Source organism: Bombyx mori, chromosome 13, assembly GCF_030269925.1.
Source record: "Bombyx mori chromosome 13, ASM3026992v2".
Taxonomy (NCBI): Eukaryota; Metazoa; Arthropoda; class Insecta; order Lepidoptera; family Bombycidae; genus Bombyx; species Bombyx mori.
In genome coordinates, this window is record NC_085119.1 from 7,016,577 (window position 1) to 7,042,483 (window position 25,907).

A 25,907-nucleotide genomic window follows, 5' to 3' on the forward strand; every position below is an offset into this window, starting at 1 on the left:
ACAAATAATGCTTTATTTTAGAACAAATTTGGTTAGCATAAAAAATGTTATATATAATGAGGCAACTTTAGCATATAGACATATGCTGTCGCGGATCTTTTTTTAGATCTTTTAAAGAGGAACAATTCTGTCATACATTATTTTAGCGAAACTTTAACCGTTTCTGCGCGCACGCAGCGGAAGCTCTCAAAAGGGAAAAAAAAACGATTTTGAAACATTCTTTATTGGTGCTCCGCTTGTATTGTTTTTAGCGTGATGCTATATTGCCTATAGCCTTCCTCGATAAATGGGCTATCTAGCACTGAAAGATTTTTTCCACCAGACCAGTAGTTCCTGAGATTAGCGCGTTCAAACAAACAAACTCTTCAGCTTTATAATATTAGTATAATAATATATTAGTATAGATAATTATTTTGACGAATACCGAGTTGCCAAGTATTGTAATTTTCTAGTGACGACGAGAAAATCGAATGGTTGTCGGTGGGCACGGCGACCTTGCGGCGGGAGTTTGAAGCACAGGCGCGCACCTTGTGGGCTTGTCTGATATCGTCCCTTCAAACTAGCTGTCGTACTGATGCTTCGGAAGTCGATGCTTTCGTTGCCAATGTCACTGTCATATTGAACAATAAAACGCTACCAAACAACTCTAAAGATTTGACCGAACTGAGTGCGAAACAGCACGCCTTGCAAGAAAAAATGCCCGAGGTAACTTATATTAATATAATAATATTATGTATATATTTTGTATTTAATAGTGCTCGTCCAGTTCTCGAAATTCGACCATAAGCATCGATTCAATAAATTTGAATTTGTCGTGACCTAAAGACGTGTGCTAATGTTCGAATTTTCCAGACAGGTGCCAATTGTTCCAATGACATACGTACCTAACACATTGTTCACGAATGACTTCCACTGTGAAGGAATAACATCGAGTAATAAAAATTATACTCGCAAAAACTAATCAACGGCGCAATTACTGACGTCTTATGGACCCCACGCACGGATAAGTGGGGTGGTTTCCTCGGCTTATTTCTGTGACGAATTGGTACCGCGTTTCGTTTTTTTTTTTTTTATTGCTTATGGGTGGACGAGCTCACAGTTCACCTGGTGTTAAATGGTTACTGGAGCCCATAGACATCTACAACGGAAATGCGTCACCCACCTTGAGATATAAGTTCTAAGGGTCTCAGTATAGTTACAACGGCTGCCCCACCCTTCAAACCGAAACGCATTACTGCTTCACGGCAGAAATAGGCTGGGTGGTGGTACCTATCCGCGCGGACTCACAAGAGGTCCTACCACCAGTAATTACGCAAATTATAATTTTGCGGGTTTGATTTTTATTACACGATGTTATTCCTTCACCGTGGAAGTCAATCGTGAACATTTGTTGAGTACGTATTTCATTAGAAAAATTGGTACCCGCCTGAGATTTGAACACTGGTGCATCGCTCAACACGAATGCACCGGACGTCTTATCGCTTAGGCCATGACGACTTCTTGAACGGTCGGTTTGAACGGTAGCCGTTGTATTATAGAACTGAGACTAAGAACTCGTGTCTGAAGTTTGGTCGCAGAATTAACGTTTTTGATATCTATGAGTTCTGCTAAGCACCTAACACCAGCTGGGCTGTGAACTCGTTGAAGTAATACATAATATTTTTATTTTATTTTATATATTTTTTCGTTATTGATAGTTTTTTGTAAATATGGGAAAAGTTAATTCCATTTTTTGTTATTGGCAACACTAAAACAGACTATAGCTATTAAAAAAAAAAGTCGGTTGAAAAACACCAAGTTCTAAACTGTTTTATATTTGAGAGTTGATTGATTGAACTCCATTTCAAAGTAGAACTCGGAATAAACTTTGTGATGTATATTAGTTCCGGTAATGTCTCAAGCATTTACAGAGGGGTGGTAAAGACTCATCCAAAAATCCGTGTAACCAAAGAATCTCTTGTCAGATGGAGAAGATAGTTGCAGCTCTTAAAAAGAAAGGGAACATGCTGCGGACATGGGGCGGTGATACGTCAATTGACGGGACTATCAAGGAGTGGCAGAAGACGCGGGAGCTCATGCTCAATCATCAACAAATGTTTGAAAATCAGGTAACAGAATAACTTTACACTAATCTTATTAAAGATATCATGGACTAGCAAATTTTTAAAACTTGATTTGTAAGACATGACATTTTTCACAAATAATAAAGCCAAGCTCGTAAATAATACTTCATCCATTTAATGTCCACAAGTTGCCTATGTTTATGTCCACCAATTAGCATTGTCCAATATGGTCATTTTGCATCTTGTAAATAATGCTTGAAGCAGGTCCGGCCGGAATTTTTTCAAGTGCTTATACGAATGTTTAGCGACAGTTAATCCGTTTATCCGTGTTTAAGAGTGAGATTGCCAAGCTATGGATAACATTTTCTGCTTTTCTTTTTTTTGGCCGTTTTCGTTAGGCTGAAATTGTAAAGGCCAGTTTGAATGGTGAATGGGAAAACTTGAACACAAGCGTCGAAGCGTTTGTCTCCCGTTGGACACAATCCAAGGCTCGCTTAGACGCGGCACACGATGTACACTACGAAGAAATGGCCGACAGATGTCGCACCGTTTTTGAAGCTATTGCTAGTTGGAAAAAGTTTATCACCGATAGAGAAGAGCTCGTGTAAGCTTTGTTTTATTTATTTCATTATTATATAATATATGAGTTAATTAGCTCATGACACACCTGGTATTAAGTGGTTGACGAAATCCGTTTTCATCGTAATACGAATACCGCTATTCACCTTCGGATACGAGATCTAAGTTTCATTTGTATAGTATATCGGTTTTCTCTTACTTGAAATAATGGCTTTATTCATCCGTACGGGTTTGTCCGTCCGTATTTTTCGAATACTATATGTATACAATGCTAATATTTTCGTGGTCACGCATGATCATTCACATAATAGTAAAGTATGTTGAATTGAATATAATGAACATGAGATCAAATCGTAAAAGTAATTTTAATAAACTTCATTTTGGTTGCAACGTCATGTTAAACATTTTATATCAGACTAACTCGGATCTAATCTTACAGTGTAGTAATTTTATTATGTGGTATTTTTCTCAGTGGGTCGCGATTCTAACAAGGGCGGATCCAGGGGGGGGGTCATGGGGGTCATGACCCCCCCCTGAGCTGGTCCCTAGGTGGACCACGTATTGAACATAATGATTTTAGGACACAATATATTGTTGCTCCTTATATTGCTCCTTAATTAATTTAATATAATATAATAACTTTGTATGATGGCAAATGTTTGGGAACGAACGCATCGAAAATTTGAATTTTACCGCGCCGCACTCGCGCGCGCTTGTCGACTACGTAACGTCTAGGTCTTTCTCTACGTTGCGCAGACTTAAATCGTGGCTAAGATCTTCAATGGTTGAAGATCGCCTAACCGGACTGGCACTTCTCCACGTTCATAAAAACGTACCCATTGACGTAAATGACGTAATAACGCGTTTCGGGAAAAGACGTAAAAGAAAAATTGATTTTGTTATTTAAATACCTAGTCAGGTCATAAGTATTGTCACACAGTAAAAACTTTTCTTTTAGAATGCTGGCCACAAAAAAGTTTATTGAATTCGAAATTCGAATTGTTCATGAAAATAAAAATGTATACTTTTAGAATGTTACTCATTTTTAAATATGGAGTGGATCCTTAAAGAAGACCGTGTTGCAGTTATGCGTTGCATCGTTGCGGTTACGCGCCAATTCAAATTTTTAACATACTGAAAAATTTGAATATAACCAAAAGATTCGTTTATCGTACCATCAAACGATACAATGAAGACTCTAGTGTAGATGACAGGTCAAGAAGTGGTCGCCCTCGGTCTGTTAGGACTCCAGCAGTGATAAAAGCTGTGAAGGCGCGAATTCAAAGAAATCCCAAACGTAAGCAGAAACTGTTGGCCCTTCAGATGGGGTTAAGCAGAACCACGGTGAAAAGGGTGTTAAATGAAGACTTAGGGCTTCGGGCATATCGAAGAAAAACAGGACATCGTTTGAATGCTCGTCTAATGGACCTGAGACTGAAGAGATGCCGCGCTTTGTTGAAGCGGTACGCGGGAAAAAAATATCGGGAAATTCTTTTTTCGGATAAAAAGTTTTTACCGTAGAAGAGAGCTACAACAAACAAAATGATAAGGTGTACGCACACAATAGTGAAGAAGCGAGCAACCGTATTCCGCGTGTCCAACGAGTTCATTTTCCATCCTCGCTCATAGTATGGTTGGGAGTTTCTTATTGGGGCTTAACAGAGGTACATTTTTGTGAGAAAGGTGTAAAAACGAATGCAGTTGTGTATCAAAATACAGTCTTGACGAACCTTGTGGAACCTGTTTCTCATACCATGTTCAATAATAGGCACTGGGTATTCCAACAAGATTCGGCGCCAGCTCATAGAGCGAAGAGCACACAAGACTGGCTGGCGGCGCGTGAAATCGACTTCATCCGGCACGAAGACTGGCCCTCCTCCAGTCCAGATTTGAATCCGTTAGATTACAAGATATGGCAACACTTGGAGGAAAAGGCGTGCTCAAAGCCTCATCCCAATTTGGAGTCACTCAAGGCATCCTTGATTAAGGCAGCCGCCGATATTGACATGGACCTCGTTCGTGCTGCGATAGACGACTGGCCGCGCAGATTGAAGGCCTGTATTCAAAATCACGGAGGTCATTTTGAATAAACTTTAGTGTCATAAGAATCTATGTTTTGTTAAGTTCATTTTGGTATATGAATGGTTACATAATGGATAAACTTGTTTCAATTATTTTACATTAAACATGTGACAGAATTTATGACCTGACTAGGTATAAGTATTTTGTCTGTTTCTATTTTGTTTGTTGGAAACCCTTGTCGTAGCACTTTTGCGGAGTTTTGCGTCATACCCCTCGACATACCTCTAGCTGTTATGACAAACCATTCACCACGGTTATGGAATATAAATAAGCTGCCTCATTCCGGGCGTGATAGTGCTTCTCTGGATGTCTTCAAGAGAAGATGACAATATGTACGTGTATATGTACAAGTTATTATGTGTTAAGTTTTTCAAGTGTACAATAAAGAATAAATATTTTTAAGTACAGTACTTACGTACATTATTAAAATACCTACTTTTTACTTGTATCTTTTGTTATCAAATTTAAATTATAAGTTCTTGACTTGACCATGACTATGTGACCCCCTCCTGGCACCAAAGCTGGATCCGCCCTTGGATTCTAATCCAGTGGTAGATTCAGCGAAGCACTGCTCTTGCTAGGGCTAGTGCTAGCAAATTCTCTCACATTGAGTCCGCAAGCTGTATTACCAAACCGGGCGTAGTTGGAATAGCATAAACAAAGTAATTAGGCTTACAATGTTTCACTGACAGGAAGGAGTGCGAAAAATTCAATATGAAAACAGATATTGCTGACGTCTGGCAACAGGGTGACAAATTGTTTGAAAACTACGAGACACTATGGACTGTTTTTGAAAAATTCAATGAAGGTATGAGACATTTTGATTACTTTAGATGAGCAGACAAGTTCGTAACCTACATAATTCGATTACTGCAAGACATGAGGTGTGTTGTTAATAAACGTTTGCCTAACTCATTTTTACCAAATTCTACCACTAATTTGGATGTAGGAGTAGGTACTTATGGTAGAACAAGCCCACCCGGGTCGGCGCCGCTGTCATGGTAGGTAAATTGAAGGTTCCGTTAGCTGGTATATTCGGCGGAATGGATGTAATATGCTCTGCTTCAACCCTGTCCCGCTGTCCGGGGTAGGGCGCCGGCAGTGAGCGGTAGGAGTTTTTAATGAGGTTCAACTCCCATATACTGCCGCGCGGGTGGGAATCCGGCAATTTTTTCCTATGAAAAAAAAAACACCTGGTGTATTAATGCGTATGCCATTTTGATTTTGGGTTTCAAGGCAAATCGCGGTGTTCACGTTACAAAGTATATTGACTCAAAAATTAGCGAAAATGATCTTCATGAACTACCTCCCTAACTATGTACTTTTTTTTTCGAGTTGGAGGTCGAACCTCCTACGAGGTCCCCGCACCTAGAGGGCGCGCTGGATATGTGGAACTTGAGGGTCTGCAGATGTTGGGAGCAGACCGCGGGCCTAAGGAGTTTTAGGGTCCTACCTTACTAAACGACTCCCCAGCACTCTCTACCTAACAGCTTACCTTAACTACCTTCTTTTAGTATTCATTTAAATTTAATATTAAATTCGATTGAACATCACAATAATGAGTGATTGATTGGTTTTGTCATAGAATACGAGTCAATTGCCGAACAAAGCTGGATAGTATTTCAGAAGAAATTACATTTACTCGACGAGTTTACGACGAAATGGAGCACACGCTTGGAGCCATACACCGTCGTTACATTGTTCATACAACAAGAACTTGATAGATATTCGGTAAGATAAACAATCGTTTATTGTTTTTAAGCTTTTACCGCGAGCTTTGAGCGCGGCGACCGAGTCAAGAAATTCCGTAAGGAAAATCAAACCTAACAACTCCACTCCGCCTACCATGTAGCTTGCGTTCAACACATTCACACGTTGCGCTTGTGTAGTGTTTGTAATTAAGCGTGAGGCGTGACGTCACACTGCATGCGCATCATGAAAAGTCTGCCCATCTCTCTCTCGCGCGGTCTAGCTTGAGTGTGAAGGGGACAGCTAATCTTTTGCTTTTGTTAATGTTTATAAATATAGCGTGGTCTTATTTTATTATTGTTTTAATATTAAATTATTATAATTATAATTACAAAAGTTGATAAAAAATGCTATGCAATAGCTTTACCGCGGCAGTCTCCGAGTGCCACATGTGTTTTTTTTTTTATTGCTTAGATGGGTTGACGATCTCACGTAAATCTCGACTTCGCAAGTACTTTGACTTATTTTACAAACAGAATACCTCACTTCATTAGTAATTTCAATTACGTTGTAGCATTTACGGTGCGCCTTTACGTTGTTGATGTCTATGAGCTCCAGTAACCACTTAAAACCAGGTGGGCTGTGAGCTCATCTCCCCATTTAAGCAATAAAAAAAATTAAAACGTGTTCTCAAGAGTTTTTTTTTTTTAATACAATGAACATTTTTTATAAGCAATGAATAAGCTTCTCAATTAGTCAGTAACAAAGTAGTCATTATCAAGATTTTTTTTTCTACCTATGCTGATAGCCTCGAGAGGCTATTTCAGCTTCTCCTTGACGCGTAGGTGAGCTCGCGGGGCTCAAACCGGGAGTGTTGCTAACACGGACCCTAGCAAGAGCAATGCTTCGCAGAATCTACCACCGGATCGGAAAGGCAACCCACTGAAAAGATCCGGCGAGAAACTCAGTGGGCCGTGTCTATGGTTAACCCATTCACTCGTTGAGCCCTTTGTCGCAAGCGACGAGTTCGACGAGAACGGTGACCAGTGCTTGAGGTACCTAAAAGCACCGTTAATTGATCGGGAGGGTCCGTAGTGACGTGTTTAGGGCGACGTCGACTGTTTACCATTCGATCTACAAGATCGGATATGGATCAAGAAATGACTGTGCCATTTTACTGTAAAGTGGAGAAGCCCATAGAGATAATTTTACAAGAGATGGTGTTAATATTGATGTATAAACTAAAGCGCGTTGCATTACCATAAGTCGTATAAAGAAAATGTATTGTTTGTAACAAAACAATTCATGTCAACGCTTAGTATAATATATATTAAACGATTGTATCTTCCATTGTAGCTAAAAAATATTTATTCAATAAATAATATGTGATTGAAACGTGTAGCTAGTTTGAGATTAATTGGGAACGTTAAGGTCAATTATAAGCTTCCACATAAATAGTTGTAAAAACGATATTGATTATATTTACATAGATAATGTACCTAAATTACTGTTAATAACCATTGAGTGTAGTCGTAATATTTAATAAAATATTGATGTCAAGTGACAGTAATTGGCATCCAGTAGAGACTCGATCAGTCTGTCTGACTCCATGCGTTAGAAGGTTTTATCATCCTACGGTCAACACGCAGTAGACGGTCCTCCCTCCTGGCCTTTGTTCGCCCACCTGTCTTTGTGAAACTGGAAAAGACACCGGGCCACCAGTAATCCTTCAATCATTAAAAAAAAGTCGACGATCGGTAACTGTGGTCGTAACGAACATATGGTACATTTTAGAATGTAATGGACCACCTGAGGATATTTTCTTCCCCTTGCTAAGCTATAGTTTGTAACGGTTTAGCAAGTTCTAGATAAACAGTTATAACTTGGCAAAGGTGTCGATCAAGCATACTCTTATAAATATAATATTACTATGTCAATATCTTAGATCATATTTCGGTCTCCAGCAAATAACACTATTTGTTTTGAATTACGATCTAAATGTAAAAAAATGCCGGCCTCATTCTTCATATTATCATCGCTTTTAAAAAAAAAATTAGGACCGAAACAATAAGGGCACAGATTGTAATACCCGACAAAAAATTGAGATAAGAACACATGACATAAGATAAATATTAAATACATTTTTTTATTTGACAATAAATAATTATGATAATTGCCAAGTGCTGACGTATCGAATGCTAAGCAATTATTAATGAATTCACAGATTTCTTTTAAAGATTAGTCGTAAATATTTTCAATCATTGTATCTATTGAAATTCAAAGAGAATATTAATTACGTAATGATTTTAATACATGCATAACGTATGCTATTTTGATTCCATACTCTAATAATATACGAATACGTTTTGTTAATAGTCTAATGACAAACATATGCGTTACCAAATGAGCGTTCGCGTAGTAATGTCATCAACATCTGGCTCTCAAATATGCACAAGCCATAAAGTTATTTTCAAACACTTTTATGAATGCTGTTGAACACATAAAAGTTATACCCGAAGTTGGGAGCATTTGTGAAGACTTAATATTGACCTGAGGCTTTAGAGTAATGTAAGGTATCTGTATGGACTCAAAGAACTATTACATCATGCACGGACCTTATTGTGCCTTGTCTTTACTTCCAAGAAATGATTCAGCCAATCATTAAATGTATGATATTTTTTCATCAGTTTAATACCTAATAAGAAGACGAATAGTTAGACTACTCGTATATATTATGTATATTATATATAAATATATTATTATTATTATTGCTAAAATTGGTGGACGACCGCACGGCTCATCTAGTGTTAAGTGGTCACCGGAGCCCATAGACTTCATCAACGAAAATGCCGTGACCCTCCTTAAGACATGAGTTCTAAGTCTCAGGTTTTACAGTATAACGACTGCTCTACCCTTCAAACCGAAACGCATTACTGTTTCACCGCAGAAATAGGCAGGGTAGTACCTAGTACTTATCCATGTGGGCTCTCAAGGCTCTCAATATTACTGATAGTAGGGTTACAATCAGTAATATTTTTAAGTAAAGGACGAGGTAAAATAGAAATATACATGTAGGTGAAACATATTAGGTAAATAGGTAGTATAAGTTCCAGGAAATTTTGTAATAGTACGCTGTTTCCAATATCTTGCTTAAAATAATTCTATGTGGATTTAAAAAAAAGTAATTTAAATGATACACAGGATATAACACCTCTGTTGAAATATCTACGTGGTAATGATTTCACGGACCGTCATTGGCGCGAAGTATTCAATTTACTGGAGATGGAGTACAAGAAATCAGATACGTTGAAAGTTAAAGACTTCCTCATTGCCGCTGCGAATATTAAGAAACATATAAAAAAGTTGCAGGTAAAATTTAAAGGCACTTTCATCCATAATCATGACTTCGAGGATCTCTTTTTATTTACATAAACAATTTCAACCCCGCTTAAAAGATGACATATAAATTCGATTCAAAAAAGGGACATTTTTAGGTTTGACAATGACGGAAACCATTGTTGTATGACATTTATGTGAATAATAAAGAATTGAGTCCAATAGCTAAGAAGGGTGCAACAATCTGTGACAATCGTATTGTCTGATCAGGCAGGTAGTGCCAAGGGTACGTAGTTAATAAGTACCAACTTTGTTAGTAATTATGTACCTATTATGAATTCACAAACAACTTCCAAAGTGAAATAAAGTGTGAATGAATATATATTTTTTTCTAATTTAAAGTGTGTGTTTTGAACGATGTCTCAACTTATGTCAAAGACATTCAAGTTATGGCTTCTGTGGGCTCTTAGCGTTTAACCTTAAGTACCGGTAAAATGGGGCGATTAGGGATTGAAAGGCGAATCGGGAAAAAACCGGGAAAATCTTTCGACGCTCAATATAAGTTTTATATTCGTTGCAAAATCTTCCATTTTTTGTAGTTTAATAGTAGAATGTTGAAATTTCACAAAACAACTCTGAATATGCATGATAATAGCTGCTAACTTATAAAAAATCGCGTTTCAAATTAACTTCCTGTGGTGGTAATTATTTTAGTGCTAGAAACTTTGCTCTCTTTTATTTATTTGATAATAATAGAAGACGACTATGATTTATAAACGTTATTTAGTGTTTGAACCAGTATATATATTAAAGGTAAGTCTCAGTTGTTATTGGTTTTAATGTATTTGATTAAATAAAAATACATGTAAAAATCTGTTGTTTTTGGGGATATTGGGGACGGCTTAGGTACAAATGACAACGAAAAAGGGGTCAATTGGGATGACAATACGTGAAATGGAAACGACCTAAGTATAAATAGGTACAGGTTTGTAGGGTTGTCTATGTAGTTATAACAATATTTTTTAAATTTGTTGGTAAAAATCTGGTTTATTCGAAGCGAAATTGGGAATAAGTCTTTAGTTGAAATAGATAAGCAATTTAAAATAAGTAAGTCGATTTTGCAGAGACATGTAACAAGATCAATGAAATCTCAAGGTGGACAAAAATGTCTAAGTAATACATAATAAAATATTTAATATTTGTTCAGAGTGGGGGTATTCATCTGATTAATCCATGGAATAACCGACACACCTAATCTCTTAACCCAGATAGAAATATCAGCACTGTCGATTGCACCTATAATTGAGGTGATGTCTGCCATGTACCTTTGTCAGTTTTTCAATTTTTTTTATTGATGATCACTTTCTTGTTGCAACTAAATAAATAAATAAATTAAAACTATATATAAAAATAAAAGTAGTGCCAACCCTAGCAAATTTCTCATTTCGTCCCAATTAACCGCAATTTTCGGGTAAATAGGGATTACACCTATTTTTGCATTTTTTGCTTAAACTGGAATGCTAGTTGCATAATTTTAAATTAGACAACAAAGATGCCCCCAAGACTCAATCATTTTGATCCTGATATAGCATTATATACATCAACAACTACCTTAAAATTGCTCATAAAGTTGGAATTTGTCCCGAATCGCCCCATTTTACGGTACCTGATGAGCGCCCCGTCACGTTTGGTAAAAATTGACACGTGCTTTCAATTTGACAGTTATTATAAAACATTCGAAATTTAAAAATGATTGTTAATTTTTTTTTTATAAGATCTTAAAGAGTCTAAGGTGTTCATTCAATGGTTTCAACAGAAAATTTGCACGACAGCTACGAGCGAATCAGCTATTCGAAGCGCTTTAAATGAACTAGAGATTTGGTACGCCGGAGCTCGGCTGTCTATCATATATTATAGTGACAAAACAAAACGACCCACACCTATTATTAAAGACTTCAAGGAGATAATGAATAAGGTTTGTTTTTTTTAAGCCTCAAATACAGAAATGGTAATTAAATTTAATAACTGAACTAAAAAAAATATACAAATTTAACAGACGGCTACTTCAAAAAAAAAAGTCACAAGTACACAAAGACGAGGCAAAAATTGTTTATAAAAAATACTCAGCGATTAGTCACATATGACATCATTCTTTCTGATTGGTGTAAAAAATCGTCATCACTTTTATTTCGTGATTAATGATTTACTAGTGGTTACCCACGGTTTCGCCTGCGTGTCACGGAAAAATGTCAGTGTAGCTTCCCGCGGAAACAATTTTTTTTTTTCGGGATTAAAGGTAGCCCATGTTAGACTCCTGACCTAATACTTGTATAACTTTAAAAGTCATGTCAATCACGAAGCAACGGCTTCGCTTCGAATTTAAAGAAGGACATACAAACAACAACAAAAAAATCACATTTATAAAAATGTACATAGAGTATAGATTGATAATTTATGGATTGATTAAAAAGATTTGTAACTATGAAAATAATTTTAATATCAGTGCTCGGTGGTCCATTTATGATGTAGAAATGTCATTATGACACATTGTTGCTGTCAGGTGGAAGAACAGCAGTGGATAGTATGTTCAGTGAGCGGTGGCGGCAGTCCCGAGGCGTGTGGTCCGTGGGAGGCGCGGCTGCGGGCCGCACACGACGTGCTCCGCGCCACGCACCACGCGCAGCGCAGGTAGGTACTCCACGCGTAGCCCACTGAATTTAGTAAATTAACCCTCAGACACAGCCCACTGAGTTTCTCGCCGGATCTTCTCAGTGGGTCGCGATTCCGATCCGGTGGTAGATTCTGCGAAGCACTGCTCTTGCTAGGGTCAGTGTTAGCAACACTCCGGTTTGAGCCCCGTGAGCTCATCTACTAGCTTGGTGAATCTAGAATAATCCCTCGACATTACTAGAATAGCTAGGAAAAAAAAGAAAAAAGAAACTGAGTTTCTCGCCGGATCTTCTCAGTGGGTCGCGATTCCGATCCGGTGGTAGACTCGGCAAATCACTGCTCTTACTAGGGCTAGTGTTGGCAAATTCTCTCAGGTTGAGCCCTCCTATTCGTCCGGACGTAGCTAGAATAGCCCCTTAAGCTACCAGGAGAATAGGTAAGAAAAAAAAGTACTCCACGCGTCACTCGTACTCTACCTACACAGCCTTTAGACGTTAGAAAAATTGAGACGTGGATCATTCACAGTATCAGGCACACTAGTAATTGGTTCCATATTTATTCGAAATAAATTAAAACACGATGAAAAGATGTGCGTACCCAGTTTGGAGTGAAAAACAATGTACAGCCTTACTACTTATTACACGCGCACTAAAAGAAAACGTCTCCAACTGTTAAGTACCGATTTATCATTTATGGTGGAGCAATGGTGGTGTGTCTCACGAACCCTAACTTTTACTCTAGCTTGAACAATACCTACGTATAAATCACCGAAAACAACACTAAACTAGCCACGCTACTGTAGAGTAAATGCGCGCATAGAAATTGACAAAGACATGTTAAGTGTTTATGTTTAACATTATTAATTAAAATAAATAATAAAATAATCCCAGGCGTGGCAGTGTTTAATACATAATAATAATAATAAATATTTACTAACAATCACGCCACGTTAACTGGTCCCGTGCTAAGTTCGTAAAGAACTTGTGTTACAGGTACCAGATAACGGAAATAAATGTAAGATTTTTATTATACACATACATATATTTAAGATACATCCATAACCCTGGAAAAGACATTTATATTTATCATACAAATATCCTCCCTTGGCGGGATTCGAACCCACGACCCCCTTGGGTAGTGACCTTGTCACTTACCACTACACCAGACGGCTGTTAATGTATTCGTAAATTTCAACAATAATAATAATTCGTCATTACTTTCTTACCACATTCTTACCAATGTACAAATGTAGAAACTGTTTTTGAGACTATTGTTGGTTTTTGAGACGTATAGTGAATCCACACGGGTCATTCCACCGTCATCCAAAATTTTTCTGCCGGGAACTTGCCAAGCGTTACAGTTTGAAAGAATTTCATACCGATGCTTATAATTATAGGTATGTATTATATATCTACCGTTGTATTGTATTCACGAGCGATTTTCTACAATGAAGGAACAACGTCGGGTCGTAAAAATAGCACCATCCTACCTATTTCTGACTTTAGAAGTGAAACAAACAAACATTGGAGAGTCTTAAATAAATGAAGAATAAGTTTTGTTAATCTGATTTTACTTACGATAATCTGAACAGGATTTTCTTGTTGCACGTTTATGTATTATGTAAATTGTGTATGGCTGTTAAAATGAATCCCCCAATATTTCTCAAGTAGAACATTAATGGATATGTGTTAATGCGTGGTTCTAAAAAAATTGCTACATTCAAAAAATTGCAGAAAACAATGCGAAGCGCTTAGTTAGAAGCATGTGCTGAACAGATGTCTGAATTGAATGGTTTAGTCGGTCGGTTTTGTATGTTTTTCATTATTCGCAGTTTGCCTTAAAATATTGATACTCGTGTACAGTGTACTACAACAAAATTTACGTGTATAACTCACGTATATCCCATGTATAACTTTTAATTCATTATGACTTTCGTAACTACGTATGAATATCAATAAATATCGCCAATGTGAAGAAAATTTATTCAAAATACCGAAATGACCACTTTCTCCGTGCATTAATGACAAAATTAGTGACAAAAAAAAGTTTATTTGTATTGGACAAATAATTTCCTGCAAATACGAACATAAATTACCTTTGTTGTTGAATAATCTAATGAATCACTGAAACAGCATAATTTGATAGTGCCGCATTGCGATGCATCGGTTGCAAAACATTGTCTAATTAAAATAGATATCTTTTATACACCTCAAAAGTAAAACAACTCCGCTAAAAGAGATTTAACTGACGGAAATGTGTAAGCTATCCCGATAAGAGTAGTTCACTGAACTCTGTGCTTTTGTGATACAAAAAAGTTATGAGGTGACAAAGCTTAAAATAGGTCTGTTTTTTTTAATTGAGTTTCCATACACAACGCTTTAGTTAACAGTCATGAACTATTTAAAATTTCTATATTTCGATTGATACTCGATGGCAAGCACCATGGTATGCTATAAACGTCATTGTCTAAGTAAGAATTGTCTCCTTTTTTGTAATTTTGATTTTGTAAAAAAAAGTATAACGTGTAGGAATTAATCAGGTGACATTCGCAGCCAGAGAGTTGAAATATAACTATTATATTATGTATATTTAAATCAATGTTCGCAGCATAGCTGAAATAACCTCTTAGGTTACCAGTGAATATTCTTCAATCGAGGCTTGTGGAGAGTATTAAGCGGTAGGCAGCGGCTTGGCTCTACCCCTGGCATTGCTGAAGTCCATGGGCAACGGTAACCACTCACCATCAGGTGAGCCGTATGCTCGTCTGCCTACAAAGGCAATAAAAAAAAAAAAGAATAAGGTAGGGTAAAAGATAAGGTGATAAATGTGAGTTTTAAACCTAAACTTCCTTATAAGCACGTTTTTTTAACCAAATGTCGTAACTTTTATTATGTGATAGGTTCTAAAATAATATTAAAAAGTGTAAATAGAACAATTAAGCTCACGGATAACCTTGTGTTAAGTAGCTACAGTTTCAAAGGTTGATGTTGTGAATCCCCACTAAACGATACCGACGACTACTTCTACTGGTACCACGGAACGATTATTCGTTCTGGTACTCATTCAATGCCGCTTGGACCATGGGCTTATCTGGCCGCCCACACCAATTCATTTATATCGTCACGGTATCTTAAATATGACATTGGCAAAACCTAAAGTAATTAGGTGTATCTTGGGGACTTAATGTATCTTCTTCTATATCGTTCCCTCACTGCAGAGGATCGCGACCACATGTGACGTTCCTCCACTGTGTTCGATCATTGGTGGCATGGACCGCATGGTACACACTACCACCTAATGCTTCTCTTACTAGATCTGACCATTTGGCTGATGTTCTGCCCACGGCGGGCTTGCTCTTTATGCGACACGCAATTATGGGGCTCCTCTTCTTTTTTTTTCCTACCTAAGCTGAGAGCCTTGAGAGGCTATTTCAGCGTAATCTTAACTAGTAGGTGAGCTTACGGGGCTCAAACCTGACGGTGTTGCTAACACGAACCCTAGCAAGAGTCGTGCTTCGCAGAATCTACCACCGGATCGGAAACGCGATCCACTGAGAAGATCCGGCGAGAAACTCAGTGGGCTGTGTCTGAGGGTTAATTTACTCGTCGAGCCCTTCGTCGCAAGCAACGGATTCGACGAGAACGATAACCGGACACGTAGGGCTTCTCTAATTAATGTCTGGGAGACCTCATGATATTATGTCCGATGAAGCTCATAACACGTTCCCGGCAGATGGAAGAGAGCCTTTTTCGGATGTTTAGCTCCCTTAGAATGGACTCGTTAGTTCTGCTTATTGCATGGATACTCCACATTTAATTTTGACCTTTTTACCATCGGTCAACGGACGCTTGCGGTGCCGTGTGGACGTCGTTAAGTTCTAAAACGACTGCTTTACGATTCTAAGGCAGCGTTCTGACATAGTTATACCGATAATTTTAGATACATTTTGTTTCTGATACTTATTCGTAAGATATTAAACGAATCCGAGTTGTTTTACCGAACTGAGTTCATTCACCCGTCCACCAAAATAATGTATTAATGTTTCTACGTTATAGTGTATAGAAGTTATACACTTTCTAGTGTATGACTTCCTTATTAATATCTTTTCTGATAATTCATTTGTGCTCCTATAATTATTTACATTGATATGCGACGCATTTAAGCAAAATATATGTAAATATTTTCTTATTTGCTTGTGCACCGAGAACAAAATTTGATTTGTCCGCATGTTTCGGTAATAATAATGTTCACGACGTACGTACGAAGAGTCGGGCTGTAGTTAGCCAATTATCGGTTGAACTTTGATACCCTAACCGCCTTTAGAAAGAACGTTTATCGCTGCGATACCGTTCATTCACAGCAACGATGCCGTAATCTAAATTAAACATTAAACAGTCTATTTTAGTTAACCATGGATACGGTTCGTTATATTCGTTTTTTTGTATGAAATTGAACAGACAATGATAAATTAAACTTATTAATAATTGTTAATCTTAAAATTAGAAGAAAGGGATTAGTACATTTAACTTAATAAGATGCATTGCTCACTTTTAATAAAATAAAAAATTGCTTAGATGGGTGGACGAGCTCACAGCCCACCTGATGTTAAGTGGTTACTGGAGCCCATGACATCCACAACGTAAATGCGCCACCCACCTTGAGATATCTAAGGTCTCAAGTAAGTTACAACGGCTGCCCCACCCTTCAAACCGAAACGCATACTGCTTCACGGCAGAAATGGCAGGGTGGTGGTACCCACCCGCGCGGACTCACAAATGGTCCTACCACCAGTAATAAATATCTGTAATTATTAGTTACTTATACCAGGTACCCATACATATGCTTCTAAACTACTATGGCGTTTTTGTCAGAATATACCTAACATATTGTGTTCATGAAAGATAATGTTAAGTTACTGCTGGTGTTACAAGTATAAAACCATACAATACGCTAAGTTGTCATGCTATTTAATTTGAAGATAGTTCAGACTACAGTTTTTGGACTGGATTTTTTAATGCCTGTAGACGGGTAGTTTGACTGACACTACCCTGGTATAATGACCTGGTAACTGGAGCCAATAATTGCCGTAATGTAATGTTATGCATACACATAATATGTCTGTACGCATATGTGTATATCTAATTTTTGGGCCACTTTCTCAACATTTACACAAACATTCCCATAAAGTTAACAATAAATTATAAAGGTGCGAGTGAATAAAGTTTGTAAATCTTGACATAATTACATTATTATCTGCATTGCTTTATTGATACAATTTGACATGAAATTTAACAACGAGCAAGCTTATTAACCGCCTTCAAAAAAGGAGGAGGTTCTCAATTCCGCTGTATGTTTTTTTTATGTTCGTTACCTCATAACTTTTGACTGGGTGAATCCATGGTACCATAATGGTATCCATGAGAAAACCATATAAGTCTTAAATTTGCATTAAGTACGTGCGCAACAAATAGATGAATAACTCACACGCCAACCGATTTGGATGATTATTGTTTTTAGTGTATATTAATTTGTTTTGGGATATCTTTTTTTTCCATTTGAAGTCAGTTTTTGTTAGAGCATGTCTACAATTATTTTTTAAATCCTCCTCTAAATGTGTGGTTAGATATAAGGTATTTCGAAATTAGCTGTACATTGTTTTAATGTAGAGGCGTATCGATAATGAGATTTAGTTTTGGTCATATTTGTGTCATTTTGTCGTTTATTCACATCGCGAATGCTTTATCTACAACGGATGCGTTGGACGGAACAAGTGCGACGAGTCGAGCGGGTGGTATCTATCAAGCTCGCTTCGCATGAAGCCGCCGTACTTTACATAGCCGTTTATATACGTCTACTCGTTAATATCTATAAATATTTTATGTTGATTTTGAAGAAAAACGCCACCCTTGTAATCCTTAAAAACGAACCTTATAATTTTGCCGTTAGTCGACCATATAAAAACCCAACGAATAGATACCGCCATACCGCTGCTATGCAGCACCGGTATTTTAGTAGTCATTCGTTTCGATTTGTCCACTGAGTTTTTCGCCGGGTCTTCTCAGTGGGTCGCGTTTCCGATCCGGTGGTAGATTCTGCAAAGCACTGCTTTTGCTAGGGCCAGTGCTAGCAACACTTCCTGTTTGAGCCCCGAGAGCTCACCTACACGCTAGGGTGAAGCTGAAATAGCCTCTCAAGGCTATCAGCATAGGTAGGGGAAAAAAAAGTTCCGCTTTGAAGGATGAAACAACCTTTATATAATTGAGACTTTGGTCTTATGCCTCAGAGCGAGTGGTTACATTCACATTGAAATGTTTATACGGCAAAAATGAGGCACTCGGTACTAAGTGCTTGCCAGAGAGAATGGACGCGAATATACATATATAGAATAGAGCGTGAATGCCGCAACCCACATTGACACATGAGCTTAGCAAATTCTCTCAGGGTGAACCCCTGAGCTCATTTGCCTGTCCGCACGTAGCTGGAATAGCCCCTTGGGCTACCTGCAAATAGATAGGGAGAAAAAAATGCTCATATCTTCATATATTATGGCCCCTAAACTTGTTACAAAGAAATGAATTTTTCAGAGAATATTTGTAAAGTTTTTCTGCCTTATATGATATTCTAAAAAGTCCCACATTATGCTCCTATCTATCACCTGTCGCCCAGTTTGAGGCATGAGATCGTTTCTATATATTTGTATTATAGTAAAGGTGATTTATTTTAAAATAGGAACGTTTACTGGCAGAAATATATTATATAGTAAATATCGGTGCTGTCTAAAAGAAAGCTCACACCAATATATAAACGGATGTGTCTCTACCAATTAACATATAAATAAATGCACATATTCGTAAAACATCTCTAAAGCATAGTTAACTTTGCTATTTTGAAATGCTATTAAATTGTTTAAAAATGCATAAAGCAAAACCTTCTAATTCCCAGTAGTCGAACCCAATACAGAGCCGAATTCGAGGATACCTTTTTTATTGGAACGGAATTATAATTAAGAGGAATATTATTATTTTAGAGTAAATATCTATTATATAATTTAAAATATCATATCAAAGCTATTCAGTACCTAAATATGTTTTGATTAGCAAATAAAATTTATCAAAAAACTAAACTGTCAAACTGTGTTACTGTATGTAGTGTGAGTATAATTAGTATTTTCATTAAATGGCCGCCCTGCTTCGAAACATATTTAAATAGAGCGTGTTAGGATTACCATTTGTATTTACTTTAACATATGCATAGATGTTTGGAAATAATACAGGTATGTATCTCAGAGTACGTCCCTGTGCTAAGGGTGTGAGGAGAAGCGGGGGATAAGGCGGGCACAACTGTGTTTCGTTTGTAAAGTTTGAGCCAGTCGAGACGCTGAATTGTGCAGTGAGTCTTGTGCGTAGAGCCAAATCCGCGGCATGGCTCTGCGCGTTCTGCTGATCGTGTCGGCGCTGTTCGGATGTGGCAGCGCTGTGTACAGCCGCGAGCGTGATCGTCAGCGATCCGACCCACGACTCACTGACCGTGCCTGTGAACTCAGTTCTTGCTATCCAGCTACCGGTAATTTACTAATCGGACGGGAAGCGCGTCTTTTCGCCTCTTCGACGTGCGGTTTACACAAACGTCAGCGGTACTGTATCGTTTCGCATCTCGAACCCAAACAATGTTTTTGGTGCGATTCTACCAACGCTACTCTGCATAATCCTTATCTTAACCATCGGATACAGAATATCATCTACAAGTATTATCCGGGAACTCGAGTCAAGTCATGGTGGCAATCGGAAAACGGCAAGGAAAACGTAACAATTCAGCTGAACATGGAAGCAGAGTTTCATCTCACGCATTTGATAATACAATTCAGAACGTTTCGTCCTGCTGCGATGTTGGTTGAGAGATCCTTTGATTTTGGAAAAACCTGGCGGACCTACCGATACTTTGCTCACAACTGTGAAAACTTCCCAGTTCCGCATCACACTCAAAGATCGTTAACTGAAGTTGTTTGCGAGTCTCGATACTCTGGAGTGTCTCCTTCGACAGAAGGAGAAGTAATATTCAGAGTATTGCCGCCAAACATAAATGTTACAAATCCTTACTCCGAAGAAGTTCAAAACTTATTACGCATGACAAATCTTAGAATTAACTTTACTAAACTGCACACTTTGGGAGATGATAAATTGGACAACAGAAAAGAAATACAAGAAAAATACTACTATGCGATTTATGAAATGACTGTTCGTGGATCGTGCTCGTGCTATGGACATGCCTCCAGGTGTTTGCCGATGCCTGGCGTAGAGTCGAAGACTAACATGGTACACGGGCGTTGTGAATGTAACCATAACACTCGGGGCTTGAATTGTGAATACTGTGAAGATTTTTACAACGATCTTCCTTGGCAACCTGCAGTTGGTAAAACCTCAAACGCCTGCAAGCGATGTACATGTAATAATCACGCGACAACTTGTCATTTTGATCCCGCGGTCTACAATAAAACAGGAAAAATAAGTGGTGGTGTTTGTGATAATTGCCAGCATAATACAATTGGTGTAAACTGTGAACGTTGTAGGCCTAAGTTTTATAAGGATCCCAGCTTAGATATACAAAGTCCGGATATATGCAAACCTTGTGATTGTGATCCACAGGGTACAACTGATGAGGAAGTACTTTGTGACGACGAAACAGACATAGCCAATAATAAGACTGCTGGACGATGTATGTGTAAAACTAATATTGGTGGTGCAAGATGTGACAGATGTAGAGATGGTTTTTGGAATCTTGATATTAATAATCCTGATGGATGTGAATCTTGCACATGCAATAGCTTGGGAACAATAAACGAGAGAGGGTGTGACCCGGCGACTGGTAATTGCTTCTGCAAACGACATGTCACTGGGCGTAATTGTGACCAATGTTTACCAGAATTTTACGGTTTATCTGAAGACGTAGATGGGTGCTTGCCCTGTGACTGCGATTTGGGAGGCTCTCTAGACCGCGAGTGTGACGTAATAACAGGACAATGTAAATGCCGACCACATGTAACCGGACGTCGTTGCGATCAGCCGATACAAAACTTTTTCGTGGGAGCTTTAGATTCAAACGTAGTTGAAGCAGAATCTAGTCAGTGTGATTCACAAATCGATGATAATGCTATTCAAAGTCAAATATGTCACGTTGTTATTAGAGAAAACTACCCAGACGGCAGGAAGGAAACTTGGACTGGCCCTGGATTCATGAAGCTACCAGAAAGCAGCACCTTAGTATTTACGATCAAAGATCTACAAAGAAGTATGAACTACAACATATTAATAAGATATGAGCAACAGTCACCATTGGACTGGAAGGAAGCCACTATATTGGTAAAAAGACCCTTACCATTAGATTCGGATTCACCTTGTGCAAATGTAAGACCAGAAGATGATACTATTCATGCTACGTTACCAGCGAACCAACGCAGTTTTTTGGTAAAACCGTCTGTTTGTTTAGAAAAAGATAAAGAAACTGAAATAAGAATCTATCTTGGTCGTCAGGATGGTTATTCTTCAAATACTAGAGCCACTATTTTAATAGATTCCATTGTCCTTATACCATCGTTTGATGATATACCGTTCTTGGCGAATGGAACAGAAATAAGACAAGAATTTGATCGATACAATTGTGGTGATTCTTATTATTATGATTTAAACAGAGAGACCGTCCCAGAAATATGTAAAAAACATCATGCAAGTATAGGTTTTTATGCCCGTAGAGGTTCACAGCCATGTCAATGCGATCTCACTGGTTCCAAAAGTCACCAATGCGACCCTTACACTGGATTTTGTCAATGTGTAGAAAACATTGTTGGGGCCAGGTGCGATCGCTGTGCACCCGGTACATATGGATTCAGTAAATTTGGATGTAAACGGTGTGACTGTAGTAGTATCGGCTCACTCGATAATTTCTGCGATGCAACCAGTGGCCAATGCAAATGCAGAGCAAACACTTATGGTCGTGCTTGCAACTTGTGTCAACCAGGTTACTTTAACTTTCCGAATTGCCAGCAGTGCGATTGCAATGGGCATGCATTCGAATGCGATGATAAAACAGGAGCCTGTAAAGAATGTAAAGATTATACAGAGGGGACTCGATGTGAAAGATGTGTTGAAGGTTATTATGGTGACCCTCGCTTGGGCTTTGATATACCTTGTAGACCATGTCCATGCCCTGGTATCAAAGGAGATACAAACAAAAATAGTCATGCAGATCGTTGTATACTTGATCCAGAAACAAAAGATGTTGTTTGTGACTGTAGTGAAGGATACGCAGGGCCACTTTGTGACGTATGTGCTGATAATTACTACGGAGACCCGCTGCGAGGTACATGTGAAAAATGTGAATGCAATGAAAATATAGATATTACAAAACCTGGAAATTGTGATCCTTATACAGGAAAATGTTTGCAGTGTTTATATAACACAGCTGGAGAGCATTGTGATGTTTGTGAAGAAGGATATTATGGCAATGCCTTAGAAAAAGCTTGTTATAAATGCAATTGTTCCGTTTTAGGCACGAACTTTACGATCGGTAATTGCGATTCAATTACTGGACAATGTCCTTGCCATAAAAATGTTATGGGAATAAATTGCGACCAATGTACAGAAAATCATTGGAGAATTGCTGTAGGAACTGGATGTGACCCTTGTGATTGTGACATTATTGGATCGGTATCCCAACAGTGTAATCCATATATTGGTAAATGTAGCTGCAAACCGGGTCACGGAGGTAGACAGTGCGACCAATGTGAAGAAAATTATTGGGGTAATCCCAATATTGAATGCTATGAATGCGAGTGTAATAGGTATGGAGCTACTTCACAACAATGCATGCGAGAAAATGGTTCCTGTATTTGTAGACCTGGAATAGGTGGTTACAAATGTGACACGTGTGCTCGGGGTTTTCTTGGAGAAGCTCCTCAATGTTATGCATGTGGAGAATGTTTCGATAACTGGGATAAAATAATTAATGATCTGAAAACAAGAACTGAGTATGCCATTGCTAATGCGAGTAAAATAAAAGTTATTGGCGCCACAGGAGCATACACAAGAGATTTTGATGAAATGACGAAGAAATTGTTTGAAATAGAAAACATGCTTCAAAGTGAAAAACATGGGCAGTCCACTGTACAAGATCTATTGTCCAACATTACAAGTATTCAAGATTTACTGACAAAGGCAGAAAATAAAATAAAAAATAGTAATGAACACCTTAATGATGTTACAACTAAAATAAATCTAGAAAATGTTACGTTAGATAGTATTAGAGAAGAAACACAAAAACTTAAGTCGAGAACACTTGATCTGTCTAACAATGCTACAAAATTACAAGAAGCTAACTTAGAGGGAGCACTTAATTTAACTCGGGAAGCCAAATTACGAGCTGTCAAAGCTATAAATGACACCGAACGAGCTCAATCTGTGATTGCAGATACCGATCGCCAAGTAAAAAATACAGAAAAATTAATTGAAATGCAATATAATCATTTCCAAGCAACTCATAATGATAATGACAAAAAAGTTAACGAAACTGCAGAGCAATTATCTAATTTGGAAAAACAAATCCCAAAACTAAATGAAATGATGTGTGGTGAAGAAACAGATTCTTGTGATATCTGTGGAGGTGCAGGGTGTGGAAAATGTGGTGGCATATCTTGCGATCAAGGTGCTGTTACCAAAGCAGAACAAGCATTAGATTTCGCTAATAAAACTGAAAACAGAATCAAGGAACACGAACTTACTGCCGAGGACATGTTTAGATCTATTTCTCAAGTTAAGCAGGATACAGTTGCAGTTCGTGCAAGAGCTGATGAATTACAAAATCGAGCACTACAATTCAAATCCTCGGCAGATAGGGTAACTAATGAAAGTCAAAAAATAACTGCTGACCTCAAAAATTTCATATCAAACACATCGACGATTCCGGATGATGTTAAAGCATTAGCAAATAACATATTGAACTTGTCTATAAGAATCGAACCTCAAGAAATTACTGATCTGTCACAGAGAATTAACGAATCCGTTTCGCAATTAACAAATATTGAAACTATTATTGCTGAAACTAAACCTGACCTAGATAAAGCCAATACTCTTAGAGAAAATGCAACTGTTGTTCGAAAAGATGCACACTTAACACTTGAGATGGCCAACAAGGTACTGCAGGCTCTTAATGAAACTCAATCCGCTCAAGAAGCAGCCGAAAAAGCTGTACAAAAAGCAAACAATGATATAGACGCGGCTAAAAATGATCTCGCGCCAATAGCAATGGAAACAGAAGAAGCGCGAATTAAAGCCATTAACGTTACAAATGATGTTGAATCCTTACGTTCGCGGCTGTCTGATTTACAGAAGAACAGATTAAAAGTAGAAAGCGATGCAGAACAAGTAAAACAAGAAGCTGACGATGTAGTTAATCGCGCAAAAGATGCTGAACTCAAAGCCAAACAGCTCCAGAATGATTTTGAAAGAACGAACAAAACCCTAGCCGCGCAAGCAAACCAGACTACAAAATCCAGAGATCGAGCTCAGCTACTATTAGAACGTGCTACGAAGTTGGCGAGTGATACGCAATCACAACTCAAACTGTTAATAAATATGGAAGAACTATATAATGACCACAACGAGCAATTGAACACACTAGAAAAACAAATAGCAGATCTTAATACGCAGATGAATTATTATCTGTCGGAAATAACGAAACGTTCTGATTACTATAGATCGTGTACCACTTGAGTTATCTATGCAGTGGTAAAGATTTCAACTGGAAAAACAACTTGAAATTGTAAATATTCACGTTTTGTCAGTCTTATTTCCACGTCAGATTAAGTTTTACTATTTTAAGGTTCCGGAATTGTGTTGTTTATTACACTTACCAACAATGAAATGTTTTCCTTTATCACTTAAATTGATTTACTTATTTTTATAACGCTTAGATATGTATGTTGAATTAAATAATTATATATAAGTAAACTTTCAGTGATTTTTGTTTTAAATACCACAATATTCATATAAGAGCTTAAAACTATTTCTAATAAAATACGTCGCTAATCCTTTATATTTAATAACAATAAGTTCAACGATTCACTCGATTTGTTGATCCATTATGAATTTCATCTATATTTTCTGTCAGTAATTTCTTTATTCAGTCATAAAACTATCTTACATGTCGGTTTTTCAGTACTTTATTATTTAATACAATAAAATCTTGTAGTAGCTATTATCAGAATTTTAATATTGCATAGATTATTTTATTGTTAATATTTTATGTCGCATAGGTTATTTTGTTAAAAAAATCTTGTAAATTTGTTATACTTCAAAAGGGCAATGCCTAAATCGCCATTTACACAATTATGTAAAATAGCTCTGTTAATAAAAATAAATACTTAATAAATAAAAATGTTTTATAAACGTTTCTACCCAATTTTTAACAACATCCATTATATTTAAATAATCCTCGAGA

The 25,907-nt window shown here is 37.6% G+C and overlaps 2 protein-coding genes across 2 annotated transcripts in view; both read left to right on the top strand.

The window, feature by feature from the left end:
• The window catches only part of LOC101738046 (cytoplasmic dynein 2 heavy chain 1), an 88,851-nt gene that overhangs the window by 11,716 nt on the left and 51,228 nt on the right, over window positions 1-25,907 (top strand). The window contains exons 17-24 of the mRNA XM_038014778.2: window positions 453-705; window positions 1,965-2,108; window positions 2,462-2,667; window positions 5,417-5,532; window positions 6,310-6,455; window positions 9,615-9,782; window positions 11,566-11,724; window positions 12,310-12,437. Of these exons, the coding sequence (XP_037870706.1) occupies window positions 453-705; window positions 1,965-2,108; window positions 2,462-2,667; window positions 5,417-5,532; window positions 6,310-6,455; window positions 9,615-9,782; window positions 11,566-11,724; window positions 12,310-12,437 (1,320 nt within the window). The remainder of the gene's footprint in view (window positions 1-452; window positions 706-1,964; window positions 2,109-2,461; window positions 2,668-5,416; window positions 5,533-6,309; window positions 6,456-9,614; window positions 9,783-11,565; window positions 11,725-12,309; window positions 12,438-25,907) is intronic.
• On the top strand, window positions 19,757-25,844 carry LOC692392 (laminin subunit beta-1). Its single transcript, XM_004928016.5, has one exon. The coding sequence runs from the start codon at window positions 19,841-19,843 to the stop codon at window positions 25,178-25,180; it is 5,340 nt and encodes a 1,779-aa protein (XP_004928073.3). The 5' UTR covers window positions 19,757-19,840; the 3' UTR covers window positions 25,181-25,844.